Source organism: Vigna angularis, chromosome 10, assembly GCF_016808095.1.
Source record: "Vigna angularis cultivar LongXiaoDou No.4 chromosome 10, ASM1680809v1, whole genome shotgun sequence".
Taxonomy (NCBI): domain Eukaryota; kingdom Viridiplantae; phylum Streptophyta; class Magnoliopsida; order Fabales; family Fabaceae; genus Vigna; species Vigna angularis.
In genome coordinates, this window is record NC_068979.1 from 30,307,309 (window position 1) to 30,330,430 (window position 23,122).

The 23,122-nt window shown below is 37.2% G+C and overlaps 2 protein-coding genes across 3 annotated transcripts; both read right to left on the reverse strand.

The window, feature by feature from the left end:
* Window positions 1-1,577: 1,577 nt before the first annotated feature.
* On the reverse strand, window positions 1,578-11,948 carry LOC108335750 (protein CHROMATIN REMODELING 19). Its single transcript, XM_017571885.2, has 12 exons — window positions 11,227-11,948; window positions 11,004-11,121; window positions 10,390-10,430; window positions 10,042-10,292; window positions 9,778-9,958; window positions 6,595-6,780; window positions 6,325-6,498; window positions 6,067-6,225; window positions 5,095-5,172; window positions 4,865-5,001; window positions 2,173-2,391; window positions 1,578-2,025 (listed from the first exon to the last, which is right to left on the reverse strand). The coding sequence occupies exons 1-12, from the start codon at window positions 11,743-11,745 to the stop codon at window positions 1,866-1,868; spliced, it is 2,223 nt and encodes a 740-aa protein (XP_017427374.2). The 5' UTR covers window positions 11,746-11,948; the 3' UTR covers window positions 1,578-1,865.
* A 536-nt stretch (window positions 11,949-12,484) lies between these two features.
* LOC108335270 (peptidyl-prolyl cis-trans isomerase CYP21-4) lies at window positions 12,485-17,316 on the reverse strand. Of its 2 annotated transcripts, XR_001832716.2 has the most exons (9): window positions 17,098-17,316; window positions 16,327-16,477; window positions 15,697-15,736; window positions 15,402-15,452; window positions 15,191-15,276; window positions 13,671-13,796; window positions 13,401-13,551; window positions 12,849-13,037; window positions 12,485-12,724 (listed from the first exon to the last, which is right to left on the reverse strand). XR_001832716.2 is itself a non-coding variant. In XM_017571249.2 (8 exons), the coding sequence occupies exons 2-8, from the start codon at window positions 16,470-16,472 to the stop codon at window positions 12,951-12,953; spliced, it is 687 nt and encodes a 228-aa protein (XP_017426738.1). In that variant the 5' UTR covers window positions 16,473-16,477; window positions 17,098-17,316; the 3' UTR covers window positions 12,485-12,950. The 2 variants fall into 2 exon arrangements, 1 of the variants encoding a protein (XP_017426738.1); XM_017571249.2 differs by having other exon boundaries at window positions 12,485-13,037.
* Between the last annotated feature and the right edge of the window lie 5,806 nt (window positions 17,317-23,122).

A 23,122-nucleotide genomic window follows, 5' to 3' on the forward strand; every position in this document is an offset into this window, starting at 1 on the left:
AATATAAAATAATAATTAATTTTTAAATTGATAATTAAAATAATTTTTATTTTGCCTTTAAATTAGTTATTAACATTAGATACTAAAATTCTAAAATTTTAGTTATTAAAGAAATTAATTTTTAATTAAGAAATTAATATATAAATTAATCTATAAATATATTTTTTATCATTAATCATTATTTAAGGACTTTTTTTATATTGATATTTAAAAAATATTCTTACATCAGTACAAGTACCCTCAATATGGCAATGCTGTATTTGTACTTCAAATTGAAACTTAGCAGAATGCTTCATAAATAAGTTTAAGTTTATGGAGACAGTTGCCGAGAAGAACCAAATTCAAGATTTTCATATAGAGAGTGTGGAACTAAGAAGACATAATGAACTATGTTCAAAGATTTTAGCATCACCTTTCTCCCTCACAGCACCACTTAACATAATTCCTGCAGAAGTAGAAAAAGATCTAAGAACCAATACTGCAACGAAGTTACTACGCTTTGTCCAGCCTAAGCAAGCTTATTTAGCCTCACCCAATCTCATTATACTTCCCTATTTACCCTATGTTTCTAGAACCCTCTTGCCAATCATCACTATCTGAAACTCGATATCTTTGTTTATGGTTAAGAGTGATGAATGTCCTTTCACCCCTACAATGATTCCGAGTTGGAATTTTGCTCACTAGGGTAATATGGCTATTTCTTCCACCGTCACCCTTACGCTTTCTCCATGCATTTTGGGTTATTTTTTATTGATAAAATTTATAAATATTTTTCAAATTACACAATTCGAAATGTATTTTCAAATTAAATAATATCAAAATGTATTTTAATGTATATAATCCAAAATCTGTTTCTAGATTTTGCAGTCCAGATATACAGTTTAATTTTAAATATATTTAGATAAAAAATATATTTTAAATTATACAATTTAAAATATATGTTTTCATTCTGCAATAATTTATACATTTATGGTTTGCATAATTTAAAATATATTTACAAATTATACAATCTAGAATTCGTTGAACAACCCAAAATACATTTATAGAATGTAAAATTCGAAAAAATATTTATGAATGATACATTTACAAATTATGTTATCCAAGACCATACAATCCGAAATACTTTGTTAAATTTCAAATTTCATAATTCAAAATAAATTTATGAATTATATAACTCCGAATGTTTCTGATGTATATACATCTAAACTTTTTTCCAAAAGAAATTACCGTAACATTGATGTTCGAAGGATAAAGGATAGCTGCAAAGCCCTCCACGGAAACCTCTTCGAATTTGACACAACGAAGAGTATTCCCAAACCTGCGTGGCTAGAATTAAGGGCGTAATATGTACGTCAATACAAGATTTGTTCTCTAACAAATTAACAGTAAAAGAAAAATGTCGTATATTTATAATCAATATTAACAATAAATGAAAATGTTATTATAACCATACATCTTTCTCAAAAAAAAAAAAAAAAAGATAAATCAAAGTTGCCTTGCACATATGTTACAGCTGTATCTGACTGGTTAAAAGATGTGGCATTCAGAAGAAAAATAAAGATATGGAAAATTTAAAATGCACTGTAAGAGCTTTCTTCATTAGGGCTTCCGGAATAATGTTCAACAAATTTGCTATCTCTACCATGACTTTTAAACTAATTCTCCTATTGATTCTAACTAAACTATTCACTGTCATCAACACTTTAACATAAAGACTGATGTACATCAATAATGGTTATCGCATTCTTAACCAATTTGTAGGGCGGGGAGTTTTCTTCTATCCCAGATCAACAGATTAATTCAAGATCGGAGCTATAGTAAAGGAGTAAAGATAAATTAAACTGTGTTTTCCTTAGCTCAAAATTTTAACTCAATAAAATAGCAGACAATATCTCTCCCATGGTCTTCTCGGGCATGTCACCTTCATTGATCTCCTCCATGGACTCGAGAACGGCAGCATCTAATACTAGTTTTCTTTTTGCAATCTCATACACATTTTCATCAACTGTTCCCTTGGTCACTAGCCTTCAATGGAAAAGGTCACAAGAAAATAGTCACCAAGACATTCAAACAGTTTCAAATTATAAGGGTTGGACTTTAACAAAGAAAAACACAGGATTTAGCACTTTTACGAATGCTAATGGGAGTGAAGGAAAAATAATGGGTAAATACCGATATATGGTTACAGGCTTTGTTTGACCAATTCGATGGCAACGATCTTCAGCTTGCCTATCAATCTGTGGGTTAAAATCCATGTCATGAATCACAACTGTATCAGCTCCTGTTAAGTTTAAGCCCTGACCACCAGCTCTCGTGGAAAGTAAGCATGCAAATATTGAAGTATCGTTATTGAACGTATCAACTATTGTTTGCCTCTCCGCTACCTGTGTACTGGCAATCAAATAGTAGGATAGATTTTAAACAGCATAGGATAAAAGTGTCTGACGACCAATATTGAAAATGGTAAACATTTTAACAGTCCACTTTATCAAAGGAGAGATGAAAATTGAATTGAACTTCTCACTGTTAATTAATGAAAAGGAGCCATGAGTGACTTGAGTGAATTAGAACACACGAAAAAGGAAGAAAAAATTGCATAGCTAAAACGCCAATCTACTCACAAGTCAAGACATGCTTGCTATAATGCTACGAGAGTATATTTAATAAAAAAAATTAAAAAAAATGTATTAGTGCATGTGAAATATTACTATAAAAGGTTAATTTTTCTTCCGTTAAATCATCTCACAAGTAAAAACTTCAGACAAACATGGCTTTAAAAAGATATAGAGACTTATATAACATAACCGCTCTAGTTTTGTTAGTGATTAATTGTTAATAACATAGCGCAAGGGGATCTCATGAAGGATTTCAGTGTTTCTTAAATTTGACAATGGCTTCCCACCTTTAGTTTGAAGATGATGCATTCTCTTTAGGGAGAAACATACCAATACTTTGATGAATTGTGCTCTTTCAAAGTCGAGGCAGTGAGACCCACTCCTGATCATCATTCAATATCATGACCCCCCTAATTATTACTAAGTTATCATATGATATCCCTCTCCTACTTCTCTTTTTTTTCATGTCTTTTATTACCATTCCGAAAATATGATTGAAGCACTTAATCATCCCGCTGGCAACAAGTCATAATTGTTGAAATACAAGTTCTTTACCATAATCACACATAGTTGGGTAAAAGAAAATCTTTTGTCAATGGATATACACCATTCAAGTTAGGTCAGATGGTGAAGTTAATTGTCTTAAAGCCCAGTTGTTGACCAAAGGATATACTCAAATATATGGTCTGGATTACAGTTATGCTTCTTCTCATGAAGAAAAAATGACTATTTTTGTCTCTTCATTAATCGGATATCAAATATGTTTTCCTTCATGGGGACCTAGAGCCCTACATGAAGCAACCCTCAATCAAGAGTGTAGGTCAGGTTGTAAATTAAAGATGATCTATATGGTCTCAAGCAATCTCTTGGTGCTTGGTTTGGATAGTTTAGTCATATTCAAATCTTTAGGCTAAAACAGAATGAAGCATAAATCTTTTATTGTCATTATACATCTCCAGGAAAATGTGTTTACCTAATTGTGTATGTTGATGACCTAGTTCTTACCGGGAATGATGATACCAGAACTACTTAACTAAAAAATCATTTGTGCAAATACTTTCAAATTGAAGGTCTTGTCTCTCATACTTTCTAGGCATTGAAGTGGCTCAATCAAAAGAATATATTGTGATTTCTCAAAACAAATGTGTTAGATATCTTGAAATAAACAAGGTGAGTCCTTCTCAAACAACTCTACAAATTGCTTCCAACCTTGTGTTTCACAAGACAGCACAGAAAATGAATATCATGTTAGAGAAAAGTTGTTGTCCAAGGAAATTTGCACTAGATCTGTTGGCTCCAATGATCAACCTCCATACATTTTGACAAAATCTGAGAGAACCTCAAATTATATATTTATATGTTCCAAGCTTGGAACATATATTTGTATGCTTCAAATTAAGGAGTGTGTAAATAGTTTATATTATCTTCTAAGCTAAAGTTGTTCAGTGTTGTATCAATCCGCAACTTAGAATCCTAGGGTCAAACATTATTGTTTTTTTCTTTCTTTCCTTAAGCTTATGTTGTAAGCCATTGGTCCATACATATATGTGTGTACACACATATATATAGACACACGCACACACGTATATATACACTAGTATGTGAACCTGTGCAAACACACGGGACTTTTAAAAATTATAATATATTTATAATTTTAATTTAACTTTATAAAAATATAATTATAATTTAATATAAGTATTTTATTTTATAAATTTAATAATAATATTTGATTGTTTTAATAATGAAACTGCATTTAAGTTGTTTATACATTTTTGTAATAAAATGCATTCTACACAAACAACATTTTTTAATTGACTTAATTAAAATAGAGACTAAAAATTCAAATTTAAATGAAAGAATGTTTATAAATTTTACATGTTTTAAGAATAATTAATCAAATATTCTATTTATGAATCAAAAGAGAAATCTGAGTTAAGATCTCCCGAGCTCTTTTTTTCATATATATACTCCTTCAAGTACTCTATATTTGTTCCTATCATCCTGTAACATTTCAAACTTTTCATCCAATCCTTAAACTAATTTAGCAACTTCTTTAATCCCGTGATGTGGTGAACTCAACAAAAACATGCACACATATACATACAAACACTAGATTACTTTCAACATATTACTCACATAGATGACTTAATTTTCTCCTTGTTTGTTAATGTACTGAATAAAATAATCCTTTTCAAAGATACCATACCTTTTTAACTTTAAAGTGTCATAATGTCAAAAAACAAAATTACCTTCCATCTAGCCGTCTATAGGTCAATCCAATGACATCCAAACTCCACTCCAATATGTCAAGCATTGAGGTCCATTGACTAAAGATCAAGACTCGATGGCCATCCTTATTTAGTGAAGGAAGAAGTTCTGCTAAGGCCTACATGATAGGTCAATCTCAGGATACCCAGCACATAATTATGCCGCCACTGTATATTTGACAATTACAGAAATTTTAGTCATAAATCCATACCCGACATTTTGCAGAAAGCATAACATGCTTATCCGAAAGGATCCCCTTTTTATCATTGACACCATAGTGAAGTAAAAGCTGCAAGTAAAAAATTTACAGCTTGAAATTTAAGCCAATGCTATCCACAGTAAACAATCATCCAAGTAAAATTTTATAATTACAATGTCACTACAACAGCTTGTATTAACGAAATGTCAACACTGTATTCTACCTTGCTAGAATGAGAACAAGGATAATACAGAGGAGCGTAAGAGGTGTTATGACAAAACACTAACATAGAAATGGTTAAATATTTATAAAATGCATCAGCAAACACAAATCAATTAAACATTGTAAGATGCAGCTAGAAACCATCTAATATAATGCATTTATTGGGCATCCATAGAATGGGAAAAAAGGTTGTTTGATAGAAAAACTTAGCAGAACTCGCTTAAAAAGTAATCCAGTGATTTTATTAAATTTTAGTTTCTAGCATAGCTTAATGACCCTGATTGGTCAATTTAGCTGCCCAATATAATGGTTCAGGCTGGTTGTTGCAGTTGTTGCATGTTGTCCATTGCTACTCAAGTATCAGACATTCCTTGTTTGCTGTGCCTAAAACACTATTAGAATTGTGAAAAAAAAGGTTGACTCATGTAAAAGTCCTAGTTAAATAGAGAGCAGTTGATTGAAATAACCAATATCAGACTTTCATCTAACGTAAATGATTCCTCAACACAGGGTCTTAAGCAGTTAGTTTCATTCCCAAGCCTGGATTTTAAGTTGTCAATTATCAATTTTTTACCATAGAAACATGGGGCTTTTGGGCTTTCACCAAAAGGAATTTGATAGTGAAGAAAAGGGGATGCAAAATGTGTGCTTTTGCCCATTATTGGAGCATCGGGATGAGCTAACACAAACTACTTGAGCATATTGATGCAATACATACATAGAAAGAGTGAGCAAATGCATTGTTCTGAGTAGAAGATTTACCCGGTGAATAGAAAAGTCGTTGTAATTTTTAAGTTCCTCTATAACTCTGTCCAAAGTACATTCAAAACCAAAAGCACCAATTGGATGTAGCTTCCTAGCAAAGCGGATGACATCCTCATCATTGTAGATTCGCCTTATTAACAAGGGATGATTTGCTATCTAGAATAAGAATACAGAAATATATTACCAAATAAAAGAGAGCAGTTTAAATCCAAACAAAATATAGCTTCATTTTAAGTCAAAACATAAATCAGGAACCTTGCGGAACTGAACGAAATAGTTATTTATCTGTCGCCGGGGAAGCACTGCTAGTAAATTTTTTGAATTAAGCTCAGAACATTTTGCCATCCGAGCTTGTGAAACTGCACGATACTCTTCAATGGCTTCCTTATAAGCAGATTCCTGCTGCCTTTCCATTATAACATATTCAACCTGTAGTAACAAAAAGTGACAAATAGAAACAAGGACATAATGAAGATTAAGAGTATAATAAAACAAAAAATTTTGCACCAAAGGTGACAGACATACTTGCTGTATTTTTGGAACAAGTTGTTGCATCACGTCAGATTTCAGTCGGCGCAAAATAAACGGCCCCAAGATGGATTTCATCCGACCAATTAAATCTCTATCTTCTGCATTTAGTAACTTTTTTAGGTCAACGTCTTCAGAAGCAAAAATATCAGGCATCATAAACTCCAACAATGACCATAATTCCTGCAACAAATCACAACAAAGCTTGCTTCAGCAACTAAATTTATATTAATGCCAGCAAAATCAACAGGTTAAGACAAACCCATAGAGATTTTGTTCAAGATTTAAGTACATTATTGGCACAGAATACAAATGACAGGGTGTCTTCCTTTTCTCCACCTTGACTGTAACTGTGTATCATTATTCCTTGAAAGGAGCTGAACTCAGATACCAGGATATTCAGAACAACTTGCATACACTACTCAATCAACTAAGCTAGACCTCCTTGGTATACAAGCTTATTAGACACTTCTAATTCTATTTTGTGTTTTCATATACGTGTATATAAGGAGATACAAGGGTGATGCAGCAAATCAAAACCCAGGAGGAAAGAAATAACAGAAACTGCACAGCTGACAGCTTGGAATATGCATCACATGGAGTTAGTTACAAGTGGGAAATGCTTATAGTAGAGAGGGGGGGGGGGGGGGGGGGGGGGGGGGGGGGGGGGGGGGGGGGGGGGGATGGACAGAGACTAGATTCTTGGGTTTCCTTTTGTTTTCATGATATTTCATAATATAACAACAGGGTCTTGAATCACGTTGATCAGACCACATTCCATAATACAACTATTGTTTCCATTTCCTTGTGTTGATTTCATTGCTGGTTCTTATCACTGTGACTCCTCCAGAGAGATGACTCTCCTTACCCTATTCCATAACAAACTCTCGTACCCCTTTCAATTTCCTTCCCTGCAAATACCTGAATTCACACTAATTCAAGATCCCTTGCCACATCACTACTCTCCTAACTAATTACTATTCTCTGCCCTGCTTTCTATGTTCTAGAATAAACCTTCAGACTTTGGGCCTACACTGTATCAGCCCATCCTCCACTACTCCCTTCTTGCAACTGTATCAGCCCATCCTCAACTTCTATAACATTTCATGGTGAATATCTTTGAGAAATTAGTTTTTCACAAAAGCATTGTGCACTCCATGTAGTCTAGCCATGGTAGTAAGTATCATAAATACAAAGCATACGATATGATAAGATTCTCCACCTCCAGTATATCAATCACTTGAAGACTTCTGTTTGCTCCCGTATCATGTTATAGTGTACGATCCGATCTTCGAATCATCCTAAATAGTGGCATCCAGGGGCAGAGATGTTACTCACTGTGGCACCCATCACAGCAACGACTATTGTTGCAGCAACTATCGCAATGGCTCTGGCAGTTGTGCCTCTCGCTGCCTCCTAGCGGTGAGGGAGAAGAAGCCGACAGACCTCACAATAGCAACGCCTCTCTCGGTGGCTACTCGCAACAGCGACTCTCATGACATCAACATACCTGGCGATGGCACAGCCTCGACGCTAACCTCATGTGCGTTCGTGAACAAGGACAGACAACCCTAGGGCTTTTTAGTGGGTTGGAATTGGGATCTTTTTTAACTTCAAATATTAGCCCATTTTGTTTAAAGCATTTTAAAGCCCAATTAGTAAATGGTGACTCCCTCTAAAACTACTACTGCACCCAAAAAAACAGGTGACTCTGGAATCTATCACTCACCCAAAAGATTAAAAAAGGTGACTGTCTGAAAACTGCCACTGCACTGAAAACTGCCATCTTTCTTTCTTATTCTCTTGGGGTCAAATATTTATCAACCCATATATTTTTCTCCATTTAACAAAGGAGTTTGGTCATACAAGCTAACCCAATCCAACCATTACAATAATTTATCCGCTATACAACCACTCTTTTTTAATGTGGTTGTTATTATTAATTACGTCTTTTACATGTTTATACGTCTTGATTGTTATGTTTTTTAATCTTACGATTCAAAATACAAAACAATTCGCGATTCAAAAAATAAGCTCTCCGAAACGTTACCATGAGTCTAAGGCAGATAAAACCATTGATGTGTATTCTCTATGCATCTGTTTTCAAGGATTTATAAGTGTCAAACTTTTTATGTAAAGACTTACATGATTCTGTATATAAATTAAAGTTCCTATTAGAATCACTGTAAGTCTGTAACTATTCCAGTACAAAATATACAATACAACTAAATCTGCAGGAAAGAAATGTAATAGATGGACAACCCCTTTGCTGTCAAAAAGAAAAAAGTTGTCATCAGAAAAAATGTAAATACAACTTTACAAGTATCAACCTCCTAAAAGCCACCCTCAAAAACCCAAAACATTTAATAAGCCTACTCACCTGACTAAAAAACACTCAAGACAGGGCCTTTATGATAAGCTCCAGATTAAGTAGGGGCCAGATAAAGTCAATGCTCTGCTTATGTCAGTTGATTCTCCAATTAGGGGAGGGACTGACTTGTACAGAACAAATGAGAGGGGGATTTTGTTTGAGGACAAAGCGACAGAGAGACAGAGAGCAAGTGTGTTATATAGGCAGTTCAAAGGAAGAGAAAGAGAGGCATATGTTCAGATTCAGCTGGCCAGGGGTCATAGGTTTGTTTACCTTGGTTGGGCGTGTTTGCTTTTTCTTTATGTTTTCTTCTACTTCTTTGTCAACAAACATTCTACCTAGTTTAGGTAGTAATTTTTTCTATCAGTATAACTGTCCTATTCTTCCTAAAAGTATTTCACAGCTCCAGCTCTTATTCTGCCTAATCCCATCCACGCATTGTTTTCAATCAAAATATAGTCAGATTCTACAGTAATAGAATTAGAATGAAAGAAGAAGAACCCCAATTATACAAAGGACATATCAAAGAGTTTTGAAACTTATAGTCACATTCAGTGGAAAATTTAAAGTGTCAGTGTGACACGCCAGATATTGATCAGTTGAAGTTAAGCATGTGTTCCATGCTTCAGCAATGATCACAGCTTCCAAAAATGCTCTAAAATTACCTTTGTAATAGTGTCCAGCCACAACATATGAATTTTTTAAGAGAAGAAATTATTCCACTACTGACACAAAATTAATAGTTTTTTTTCAGCAACAACAAAAACAGCTACAATGCAGCAAAGACATTCACTTATGTAGATACATACATGTAGATCATTTTGAAGTGGTGTCCCAGTCAACATCAAACGTTGGTTCGCATTTCGTGCAACAGACATCAGATTTTTCCACCTAAAGCTATTTTTGTCCTTCAAAGCATGTGCCTCATCCATCAACACACAGCTCCATCTCCATCTCTTCAGAATTTTCCGATCATCTTTCTGCTGTGCACTAGCATGAATATAAATTATAAAAATTTAATCAACATTTGAAGACAATATATATAAATGGTAGTTAAGAATATAGGAATGTACCTGTGACGCTCGTAAAGTGAATAACACACAAGAAGAACATTAAATGGAGGAGGCAATCCTGCCTTGGACAAAGAGTTCAACTCCTTGCAGTACGCTGCACGTCCAGCACCATGATATAGAAGAACAGAAAAGTACGGACACCATCTTTTTAGTTCCCTTTCCCAGTTTTCCAAAACAGAAGCAGGACAGACTATAAGATGTGGACCAGAATCATTGTGCAAGCGTTTCAACAGAGTTAAATATGTGATGGCCTGGATACAAATAACATGTCATATCTTAATTGAAAAGTCAAGGACTACAAACAAAAGTAGAACATGTTAAAAGTAGTGTTAAATAAGGATAACAAACCTGAACTGTTTTGCCGAGACCCATTTCATCCGCCAATATGGCTGTGACACGTGAAATCAAGTATCAAATCACAATTCTACGCAAGCATATTAATCTCTAATGGACGAACTTATTGCATAATTAGAACCAGAAATATTCAAATTCTAAAAAACAAAATACAACTAAGCTCTAAAAATGGCTATGCCAACAGTAAACACAAATCATATTACATTATATTGTTTCAATAAACACAAAATCAGGGGCAGCAAAACCAGATACAGAGCAAATATGACATTCCACAGTAAAGAACACCAGACCACAACATAAAAGTGTCACAATATTGAGAAATCTACAACGAAAGAGCCATCAATTAAGCCACTTCCCTTTTTCTCGAGGAAAACATCTACATAGTCCATAACGCAGCAACAAGCAACACGAACACACAAATTAAACTTAGCACACCATAAAACCCTTCAAAAACCCTAACAAAATACATACTAATCACTATTGCACAAACCTATTGCATAACTACAACCAGAAATATTCAAATTTAAAAAAAGGAAACCAATGAAGCTAAACACATAATCAGTTCCACGTGACCTAACACAAAAAACCGTCAAAACCCTAACAATTACCTCCTCCAATCCCCTTCCGATACAGCAGAAGCAAAAAGTTGACACCAACCAACTGATACGGCTTTAGCAATGGCTGAAAATCCGAATCCTCCGACGCACACGCAACATCCACATCCTCCTACACACATCAACGGCATGGACTTCACCTCAAACGAACATATAATCTCTAGTTTCAAGCTTCAACCTAAACAAAACAAAAATACAAAACAAATCGCCGTTTAACCTGAGTCACGATCCTCACTGACGAAGACTCCGCCTCCGAATACCTCTCGCACGCGGTCCCCGTCGAGCCGAAGAGTTCGCCCTTCAACTCCGCAGAGATTCGCGCGCACTTATGCAAAGCCCTACCAACGACATCGTTTTCGTTCAACTCTTCAACTTCTTCTTCTTCCACCTCGTACAATTCCGCCACGCGTCCGTCTCTTCCACCGTTCTCCTCAGCGTCTTCGTCTTCGTCATCGATGATGAACCTCCGGCCTCGCGAGGCCGCCGCATAACCTCCGCCGGAAGCGTCCACGTCGGCGTCCTCGAGGTCGTCGAGGAAATCGGCGTCGTTCGGGGCGATTTCGACGCAATCGCTGTCGTTTTCGCTTAAAACGTCGACCTTAGAGGTGTAAGCGAAGGACTCGATAGGTGGAGGGGAAGGAGGAGACGAAGTGCGAGGTCGTTTGAGGACGCGCGAAGGTTTGAAGGAGTGATTCTCCCATTCGTCGTCGGAGATTTCGTACAAGTCAGGTTTCATTGCGTGCGATTGTTTGCCCTAGTGGTCGTTGGAGAGAGAGAGTTGAAAGTGAAGGAGTGGTGCTTTTGTAGTTGGACAAAAACGTTGTAGTGTGAGAAAAAGGGGAAAAGGGGAGAATCCGAGTGAGGGAAGATAGCGGAAGAAAAATCGCCGTGTGTCAAAGAAAGGAACGAGCGCGGGGATTGTCACGCTAAAGGCTAGTTTTCCACTTCTTATTATTTACTTTTTTTTTTTAATGAACAATTTGATCATCTAGATGTGAGATCATGTAGACTTAATATTTTAAAAAATTAAAAAAATAATCTCATTTAGTACAAAATCTCACTATCACTGTTGTGGGAGAATGTAATTTTAAATATTAAATTCTAAATTAATAACTACTTTATAATTAAGTTATAAAATTAGGGCAAGATAAGTCCTTGTTTAGGGATGGTTATTCAATATTTAAATTTCAGATATTTAATCAAAAGACAGAGTAAATTGCATTAATATTGTTTGAAGTTTTTAGAAGGAAAATGATATATTACCACAAAATTTTGACAAAATGAAAATTGGACTTTTTTGAATGGTGCGACTTCACTTTTTTGAAAACGATTAACTTAGCTTCGGTTCCTTTTTCTTTGTATTTGTTTCATTGAAACTTACCTTCTCTTGTACTCTATTTTTCCTTGCTATTAATATTATGACCATTTCATTGACAGTCTTGATATGCTTAGCCTATTTTCTGCACTTATTGCTATTATAACTAAATAAAATATGAATTAAGCATCAATATAAAATAAATTACAGAGCCAATTCTGACTCAGACCTAAAATGGTCATTAATTGAACACTATACATGAACTGCATAGGTAGGAAAAAAAAATACTTTGTTATCTCAATGTGCCTCCTTTGAGGTTACAAATGAAGTTTAATGCCAAAATATATATGAGGTGATATCACCAAACTGGCAAGTGGCAACAGACCTTCTTACATTCATCCTGCCACACCAAAAGAAGACCGAATAATGACAGAAAAGGGAAAAAAAGATTTCATAATCCTTGAATGGGCAACTGAAACATGTAGCTAAAACTGCATCAAAGATCAAAAGTTCCATTGACAAACCTAAAGTGAAATCCTTGAGGTTCTTCATCTGTATAGAGAGGATTTTACCAAACATGTTATCAACAAAGTACTATTTACGATTTTGATTCAGGCAGAGAGCCTTCACACCATCTCTTTAAGAGCCACATCAAGTATCCCAATAGAAATTTTTGGTTGGTAATGTTCATCTGTATCCACTTCTTCAATTTCCTAGCATAGGATTGTGAAACCATCAGTATTAGCTTTAATTCTGAAATCTAGTGTTGATTTTGGACAGAGTCTGTCTGTTTATTCACATGACTTGCCATGTTTTCATTCCTATCTGATGTTACTGTCTTTAACCAATTTATTCATATGTCAAGATAAATATGGTACTGACTTCTATAACCATTATGGCTTATGCAAATTGATGAATCTACTAATAACTAAACAGATAAAATTATTTAAAATGATATGCATAACCTTAGCCAATAGGAGTAGGAAAGGACATAACCAGCAACAAAAGAAAAGGAAAAATAAAAACTGAGCATAGAATATCAGATGTGATAATGAGAATTAAGCAAATTCAGCCACCTGAACAATATCCTCTCCCTTGATGACTCGGCCAAACACAATAAGCTTTTCACTTAGATCTGGTATTGGTGCAGTTGTGATGAAAAGATCAAATCCTTTGTTGAAGTAATTACCCTTCGAAGTTCCAAGCATGAATGCTTCATGTCTCATACTAGTTAATCATCACAACATTTAGTAACTAGAAAAAAATATTCAGCTCACAGGTAGATTATCAATGGTCTAATGATATGATAAACATCAAATTGCAATTAAACAAAACAAAAAATAAACCTTGCATATTTCTTTCCTAACAAGTTCCAATCTTCAGTAGCTCCGGGCCCTTTGTTATGACCAGCCTGAATTACATAGTGCTTAATTACTTGGTGAAAAAGCATTCCCTTGAAGTGCCCTTTTTGACTGGAAAACAAAAAATTGAAGTTTGGTTGGAAGCATAAAGAGAATACATTCAAAGGAATTTCATAAGAGGAAAATAGGAGCTTGAAACTAAAGCAGTGAGATAGTGACATTAAAATAAAATAAAAAATTAGGAAAGGTTTTGTGCACAAACAAGTCCTTGAAGTTCTAGCAACTGAATATTTGTCCAGTCAAGACACATCAGTATGTTCTTCAGTAGCTGACCAAGTACATTGGTATAGGCATTAGGGTATGCGCAGGATCCTAATAGAACAATCTTAAAATATAGTCATCAAAACTACTTGCATTAGAGTATCCTGACCATCTTCCTGTTTTTCATTAAGAAATCCCAGCAGAGGTTAATCCTCAACACGCCAACAAGATGCACAATTCAAACATAAAACTGAATGCCAAACAGAAGATGAAAGCCTTGTTTAGATAAAAAATTTCAAAAAAAACTTTTAGAAGGAAATATAAAGAAAAGATGGAAAAAGTTACTCCATAAATTAAAATGTACTTATGTATAAGCTAATTTAGAGAAGCTTTCTCGTATTAGTGTAACCAAAAACTTATGTTTAATTAATGCATAAGTTAATGAAGAAAATTTTCAATTTCCCTTTCTTATTTTTGTTTCAAGTATTTTAAGAGATTATCCAAATAGACCCAAAGTAAAAATTAGATTATTTTAGAAAGTGAATTTTAGACGTAACTTAATTTCATAAAATCGGCTTATAATATAAGATTTTGTACACATTATATACTATAATTTGGTTATATATATAGTTAATGTGAGGATCTTCAACATACTCCTGAGAATTAAACATCTAGAGTGAAGATTAGATATTTGTGGATGATTCAAATAGACCCAACAAACCTTGTTAGAACCGGCTTTGATACCATCTTACATAGTGGATTTTAAATCCTAAATCAATTTCATAAAACCGAATAATAAGTAGTGGTTTTTACCTACTTATATATTCTATGATTTAATTATATTTTTAGTCGATGTGAGATCTCCAACATGTTTAGTGAAACTGTAGACTGAAATGAATCAGCACTGTCCTCTTCCTTAATTCCAAGACCAAGAAAATCTCATCAACCAACTTTTGAAGCCACTCCAACATCCCATAACACTAGCTTGTAGCGTAAACTATATGCCCCAAAAGATGAGAAGCATTCTGAATACGAGAACCTTAAATCCATATGATTTAACTAAAACCATCTACTTCCATCTATTTAGTCTTTTAGGCTTAACTAAAGTAGACTTCCAATAATCTAATTACCATAAAGCATGAAATTCTTCATCTTTTCCTTTAATACTCTCCCCAATTTCTTCATCAGCCATCATTTTAATTTCTTGAAATATAAACAGGATTAGGGGAGAACCAAGTACTCACCATAAATCTATGAATTCATCAACAACTTCAGGGGCACTTTCCTTGTAAAGTTCTACTATAATAGAGCCTTTAGAGGTAATTACTACCTATGACAAGGAAGAAATGAGTATCATTTTGTAAGTAAAAATTAATAATTTCACTTGACAACCACCTAGAACTTTGAAAAAAACAAGCTAACATGATCACAGCAGCATGGGGAATGAAAACTTACCGCATATCCAGGTAGATCAGATTTTTTGGATTCCACAAGTGTATTTTCATCCTGCAACAAATTAGTTACTAGAAATTATTAGATTAATCAAGGATCTAAGGAATATTCAGTATTAACTGATGAGGAGGGAAAAACCTTGACTTACCAGTATCCTTATCCAAAAGGAAAAAGAAAAGTAATATACATGTTTGAATTATAAACTTAAGGAAACACGTCGCAAGATACTAGACAGCAAATAAATTTAAAATGGCTACAAAGTTATCGAACCCTTTACAATGTAATATTAAGTCCGTACCTCAGAGACTGAAATGTAGCTCTCTGGTTGAAGTCTCGTCCTGAATGCAGCAGGTAATATAATGAATTATTAGATAACAGAAATGCTCTTTTGAAGTTCATTTTGTATGAGAAAATGAAACACGGACTGTTTAATGTTAATCTCTATTTCTTTATTATCACATTCTCAGACACCATATTAGCAATAGAGGTTCCATTTAAATTCATTTTTTAATAAGTTTGAATCACTCAACAAATGTAGTAGAAAACTGGAAAAAAGATTTTGTACATGTTGACAAACAAATATTTACAGAACAATAAAGCCGAAAACTGAAGTGTCATCAGCAAGCATTCATTACACATTACACAATAACAAGTAACCAATAGTAATAGTATCCCAAATATTCTCACAATGATGCGGAAACAGACTAATCTCACACAAGCTAGAGCTACATTTGTACAAGTACATTTGCATAATTTCGTGAGTGATTTTTTATTCAGGAAACAAGTATTGTGTATCATTTGTTGCACTACAAAATTGCCTTCTCCAATGTCTATAAATAGAAAAATACATAAGCATGACAAGAATCAATGAATAAAATATAATAGCGGTGGCACTTATGCGAGAAGGCGTTTTCTTACTTTTACTAACCTGTTGGACCAGTGTCTATAAAACATGAAATACATAAGCATGACAATAATCAATGTACAGACTATAATAGTTGTGGCACTTATGCGAGAAGGTCCCTTCTTCCTTTTGCTTTGCTGTAGCAGAACATGAGGTTTGATCCTCCCCATTTAGCCTAATCATCAGTTTCGAGAATCATCAATTTCAAGTCATCAGCAATTCAAAATCAAATCTTCCAATTGAAAAACAAATCAACAAAAAGAAAATTAACAACAGCAGCAGAGAAATCACTAAGTTTATTCAATAACAGATCACCAATTCTTGTTATTAATTTTTAAACATTTAGGAGTTTAATTTCTATGTATTGTTAGTGTAAAATATCTATACAGAAATCATATATAGTTATGACTCTTAAGGTAATTAAATTAAAACTGAACAAAATGAACAGTAATTAGATGACAGAGTAACTCAACACTTGAAATCAAAAACCACATATTCCCATGACTTAAAGTTTGAAACTTTCAACATGGCTAAGAACTTTCCTCCAGTCCCAGCCAATATCCATTGCAAGATGCTCTCAAACACAGATTGACATCAAACCAATGTATAGACAGTTGCAACAACTAAGGTTTTGGACTCAAAACAAAAATGGTTCAACGCTAAGAGAAAAACAAGCAATACCCGTTATTTATGAGAACTCAAATGGAGCATAATTCATAACCCTTCTCCTACTACTTGTATAGTCTGAAGTAAACATATAAACAAAACATGAAAATGCAAATAGAGAATAAATACCTCGATGAAATGGGAAGGAAATTGAAGCAGCGTGGATCACAGGAAAGAGCGTGAGAGAGAGAATGAAACAAAGATGAGATTGTGTTGGATTTGTAAAGAGCCAAAATTGAAGGATGCGGGAAGCACGTCAATGAGTTTCAACAAGAGAAATGAACCAAATTTGAAAGATAAATGCGCTCTTCTTGATGAAACTGAAAACACAAACCTCACCGTTTTGCTGTGTCCTTTTAACTTTTTTTAGAAATGATACTTTCACACCAGTTAATATTTTATATTCATATTTATTCGATACTATTATTTTTTATTTTTTATTTTTTTCTTAATAAAATATAAAAATTTACTCTTATATAATTATTTTTCCTTTATCGTATAAAATGAATGTAAAATGTTTCATCCTACAATTATCCTTTAACTTTATCTGTTATGTTTTTGTTTGTAAACTAAATCAAATAAAAGTAACGTTATATATGTAAGGAATAGTAAGTTAAAAAAAAAAACAAAAAACAAACAAAAAAAAAAAAAAAAACAAAACGAACGAGGGAAAGGGGAGGAGGAAGGAACGTTGGCCACAAGGAGACAGCCAACGTTGCTTCCCCATTAAAAAACAAGAAAAAAAAAAGAAAGGAAAGATGGAGGCTTGTGGGAGATAAATGAGAGTATGGGTTTGCACTTGGAAGGAAAAAGGAAGTCTGCAAGATTGAGAGAAGGGAGGTGGGGAGCTGTTGAAGCGCAAGGAGGCTTTGGTGCTGCATCTGGAAGAGTGGAAGAGTGACTGCAAGTTCTGGGAAAGAGGAGAAGTGGAGAACTTTTGAAGTTGGAAGGAGATCAAACCCTTTGGAGATAAATTCAAGGAAGTCTTCAAGAGGTAAGGGGAGCTAGATCTTTTGTTTGATTGATGATATATGTTGTGATTGATGAAAATCTGGGAAGGAAGGGATGAAAAATTTGGGATTTCTGGGTTTCTGGTTTTCTGGGTTCTGGATTTCGCGATTCTGCAGAATTCTGCAGAACGCGCGTTCGTCCAATTGATGCCAAATTGGACGTTCGTTCAACCAAAATTCTGAACGTTCGGTTGATGTACTGAACGTTCGTCCAAATGGCTCGACCAAGTAGTGGTCGGCCAAAATAACCTGAGCGTTCGGTTCTGTGTTAACGAGCGTTCGTTCGTTTACAGTGACATATTAGACGTTCGTCCAAACTATATACAGGAATTAGTAATTTTAGGCGTTCGTCCCTAAATTGATATTTACGTGATCTTGAGCGTTCGGCATTTAGTATTAGAAATTGCAGTCGTTCGTTCTTAATGGATTCTTACGTTTAATCTTGATCGTTCGACCTTAAGTTGATACTATTAAGTCTGGATCAATAACGTTCGGTTTTGGTGTATTAGTCAGCGTTCGGCCTTGGTTAAATTATGATTGTGAGCGTTCGGCCATCATTAAATTCTAACTTTGAGCGTTCGTCTTATTTAGTATTCTAAGTTTGAATCTTAGTCGTTCGGCCTTGATATGGTTAGGATGTGAGCGTTCGGCTTTTTACTGGTGTGATTATGAACGTTCGGTACTGAGTAGTATTCTTAGGTTAATTCTTGAACGTTCGGCCTATGGTTGTGATGTGAGCGTTCGGTATTGGAGTATTAGAAATTATAGCGTTCGGATCAATATTCCTTGTAGTGGATTAAGTACTGCACGGTCAGAATGGATTAAATAGCGTTCGTTCTAAATATTCAATATTAGCGTTCGGCCTATTGAATCTCTTAGCGTTCGTCCAAGAGGTATAGCGTTCGGCAGTAGAGCTTTCGTCAGGCAACGTTCATCCTATTATTTAGATGACGTTCGTCCAAATAGTGTTCGTCCTAGGTATCAATATAAGCGTTCGTCCTAATGGTGTGATCAGTGAAATAACGTTTGGTCTGTTAATAAATGGCGTTCGTCCTAAGTATCAATCAGCGTTCGGCCACATAGTGTTGAATCCAATATGACGTTCGGTTTTAGAGTTCGGCCAAATGTGTTCAGGCGTTCGGTTTTAGCGTTCAGCCAAATAGTGTTGAATCCAATATGACGTTCGGTTTTAGCGTTCGGCCTAGTTGTGATTCGGCGTTCGGTTTTAGCGTTCGTCCAGATTGTGTTAAATCTCTGAGCGTTCGTTCAATTGGCATAGTTTGCGTTCGGTTTATAACGCTCGGTGAATAGTGTTCGTCCATCCAATGGTCTGCAAATGGTGATGGTTTTAAGTTCATTTCTCTTGAATTGAATTGTGTGCAAAATGTTTGAAAATATATACTGTGTTTCGGTGTACATTTTCCTGTGTGTCTCTGTTGCTCCTGGATGTCTGGGATGCTTGCATTTCTTCAACTGTTGTCCTTCGTATTCACCAAAGGAGGGGGAGGTACCTGCAAAGATACTCCGACGCTCAAGTCAGATATGAGTTATGGAGCTGAAGCTCAGAAGAGAGTAATTGGATACTGCTCTGAAGTATTATTCAGGATCTCTAGAGCATAAAGAGAACGTACCTGGACTTGGGTCCTGTCACTGTATTTATAAAGAATAAAAATAACCACCTTACCTAAAAGTGTGGTTAGTGGCTTTGACTGATATTTTAACTGTCTAAAATATCTAAGATATTTATGTTATTACATAAATATCCTTACTACATAACATGCCCCCCAAGTCCGAGTTAACCGTTGACGTGGTAACTATAGGACTTATGAGTTTGAGGGAGGCTGTCTTTGCTGTAATTAGAGAGCGTGTTCCTGGTCATTGCTCATGTGTGGATTGAACGTGACCGAGTGGTTGAATTTGATGGACCAAAAGGAGGCGAAGCCAAACGGCAAAAAGCTGGAGCAAGTGAGGCCGAACGTGAGGATACGTATGACCGAGCGGTAGAGGCCGAGTGGCATGCGAGGCCGATCATGAGGACGCTCTTTGACAATTGAATGTTGAGCGTTGAGGCCGAACGACTGACTGAGTGGATGCTCGCTGACAATTGAATGTCGAGCGTTGAAGCCGAACGACTGACTGAGTGGACGTTCGTTGATAATCGAATGTCGAGCGTTGAGGCCGAATGACTGACCGAGTGGACGCTCGTTGACAATTGAATGTCGAGCGTTGAGGCCGAACGACTGACTGAGTGGACGCTCGTTGACAATTGAATGTCGAGCGTTGAGGCCGAACGATTGACTGAGTGGACGCTTGCTGACAATTGAATGTCGAGCGTTGAATCCGAACGACTGACTGAGTGGACGCTCGTTGACAATTGAATGTCGAGCGTTGAGACCAAATGACGAACGCCTTCGATGTTGAACGACAGATTCTTTGAAAGTAGATGTTCTTGGGCGAACATAAGCTAGGCTATGGGGATGGTCCCCTAAGTTGGATTGTTTGGGTGTTCTGGGGCGAACATCTACCAGCGGGAGTGTGTCCCTTTGTTCGATGCACCTGGGTGTTCTAGGGCGAACATCGGCCAGCGGGAGTGTATCCCTTTATGCACGTGTTGTTCGATGCACCTGGGTGTTCTAGGGCAAACATCGGCCAGCGGGAGTGTATCCCTTTATGCACGTGTTGTTCGATGCACCTGGGTGTTCTAGGGCGAACATCGGCCAGCGGGAGTGTATCCCTTTATGCATGTGTTGTTCGATGCACCTGGGTGTTCTAGGGCGAACATCGGCCAGCGGGAGTGTATCCCTTTATGCACGTGGGTGTTCTTGGGCGAACATCTGTTGGGTTTAGAAGTGCTTCAGGATGATCGGCTTTCAAGTGTCCGCTTTTATGTACAAGATATGTTTATCTGCACTGTAAGAAATAATATTAAGCATATAGGTGAGACTGTTTGGTCAAGTTGCAAACCTGGCGGCTGGACGTTTGAGGCCGAGCGTCAAAGAGATGAAGTGATCGAACGCTAATGAAGTGATTGGCCGAACGGTTGCAGCTAAGATGCCGAACGCTAATGTGGCCGAATGTGGGAGCGCTCCTCTTGAAGTATGGTCTAGCGGTAGAGACCGAACGTGAGGATGAGCGGTTGAAAGCGAAGGGATGCCGAACGGTCTCACACTGATTGTTTTGACGCTCGTACAGACTGATTGTCGAGCGTTCGATTCTGAACGTCGAGGCCGAACTTTGGCTGTTTGGACGCTCGTACACACTGATTGTCGAGCATTCGAGCACGAAAGTCGAGGCCGAACATTAGCGAGGTTGTGTGTGTGACGTTTTGAGGACGAACCGACTCCGGATGGCTGATCACTGAGAACAGAGTGGACGAACGTCGCTGGTGATCGAGTGGGCGAACGTCGGGGATGATTTGAATGTTCGTCCCGTTGTTTGTAGAGCGGCCTAAACCAAGTGGAGAGTCGAGCGGCTGGGCGAGAGGACGGTTTGAGCGCTCGTCACATTGATTGTTGAGCGGTTTGTTAACGCTCGTGTTGAAGTTTGGTCGAGCGATAGAGATCGAACGTCCTCAAAACCGAAAGGCCGAACGCAAGGCTGATTGCATGATGTCTCAGGACGAATGTCCTTGACGTACGCGAGTCTGAACTTGCGGCGCTTCAGGACGAACGGTTGTCTGCTTGAACGCTCGTCCACAGGCACTGTCGAGCGTTTAAGTCCGAAGGGTGATGACGAACGGTCATCCACATTGAGTGTCGAGCGTTCGGATACAAAGACGAGAACGAGCGGCTGATGTTTGAACGCTCATCCACATTGAGTGTCGAGCGTTCGTTTCCGAAGGGTGAGGACGAACGGTCTGCTTATTGAACGCTCGTCCATATTGAGTGTCGAGCGTTCGGATACAAAGACGAGGACGAGCGGCTGCTGTTTGAACGCTCGTCCACATTGAGTGTCGAGCGTTCGGATTCAGAAGGCGAGGTCGAGCGGTCTACTGTTTAAACGCTCGTACACATACTGATTGTCGAGCGGTTGAGTAGGTCGTGAGGTCGATGATGAGCGAAGAGACGAACGCTCGACAATCTAATGGCCGAACGATTGGCCCTAATAGAACGAACGTCGTTGGCGTGAGGGCGGTTTGGACGCTCGACACGTGAATGCTTGTCACATGGCTTGTCGAGCGGTATTTGAACGCTCGTTAACAAGGATTGTTGAATGGGGTTGGAACGCTCGTACACGAGAATTGACGAGCGGTCGAGCAGTGTGGACGCTCGTACACATGAATTGACGAGCGCTTTGCGAACGCTCGCTGATCCAAATGACGAACGCTCTAGGCCGAACGCTGAGGAATGCAATGGCCGAACGTTGATGTCGTACGAGGGGCTGAATTTCGGACGTTTCAGGACGAGCGTCATTGACGTACGTGAGGCTGGACGTGCGCAAGACGTGGATGACGCGATTGTTGCGGAACCGAACGAGACGTGGATGGCGCGATTTTTGCGGAAGACGTGGAGAATGGGTCCGACACGCGGTTTTCTTGGAGGCGCCGAAATGGCTTGTCTCCGAGTTTGGGAATTTAGGGTTTTCGGTTCTCAATCTCGATTCTGATCCTTGGGGTTTCGATTCCTATGCGAAGAGTTCGCCATTTTGAATTCGTGAAGGTGGCGAGGGCAGCGACGCAATGATTTGAAAAAGTGGCGGCGCCGTTGAGCTTTGGGTTTAGGGTTCCTGCTGTTCTCCGATTTTGGGGTTTGGGATTTTGTGGAAATTGGAAAATTAGGGATTTCTGTTGTAATTGGGTTTTCATTGATTGGAATTGTGGTTTTGATCTTCGCAGCGGCGATGATGAAGGCGGCAGCCCTCTCCGACGAAGATTTCCCACGTTTACCGACAAAGGAGACGGTGAAGCCAGATACAGTTCCGATGCGTCACAGTCCCTGCATCAGTCTTCAACCCGTTCTTGAATAATTGGATTGGGACATTGTTGTTTCCTCCAAATGGAAGGGAAAACTAGGGTGACAGCGTCGAGATTAAAAGAGGCGGTGAAAGAAGTTTTCTCTCCCGCAAAGGGTGTGATTTAGCGGAGGTGCTCAATGGCGCGATTTCGCAGAGGTGCTCGCGGTGGCGTCAATGGCTCGCGGAGGAGA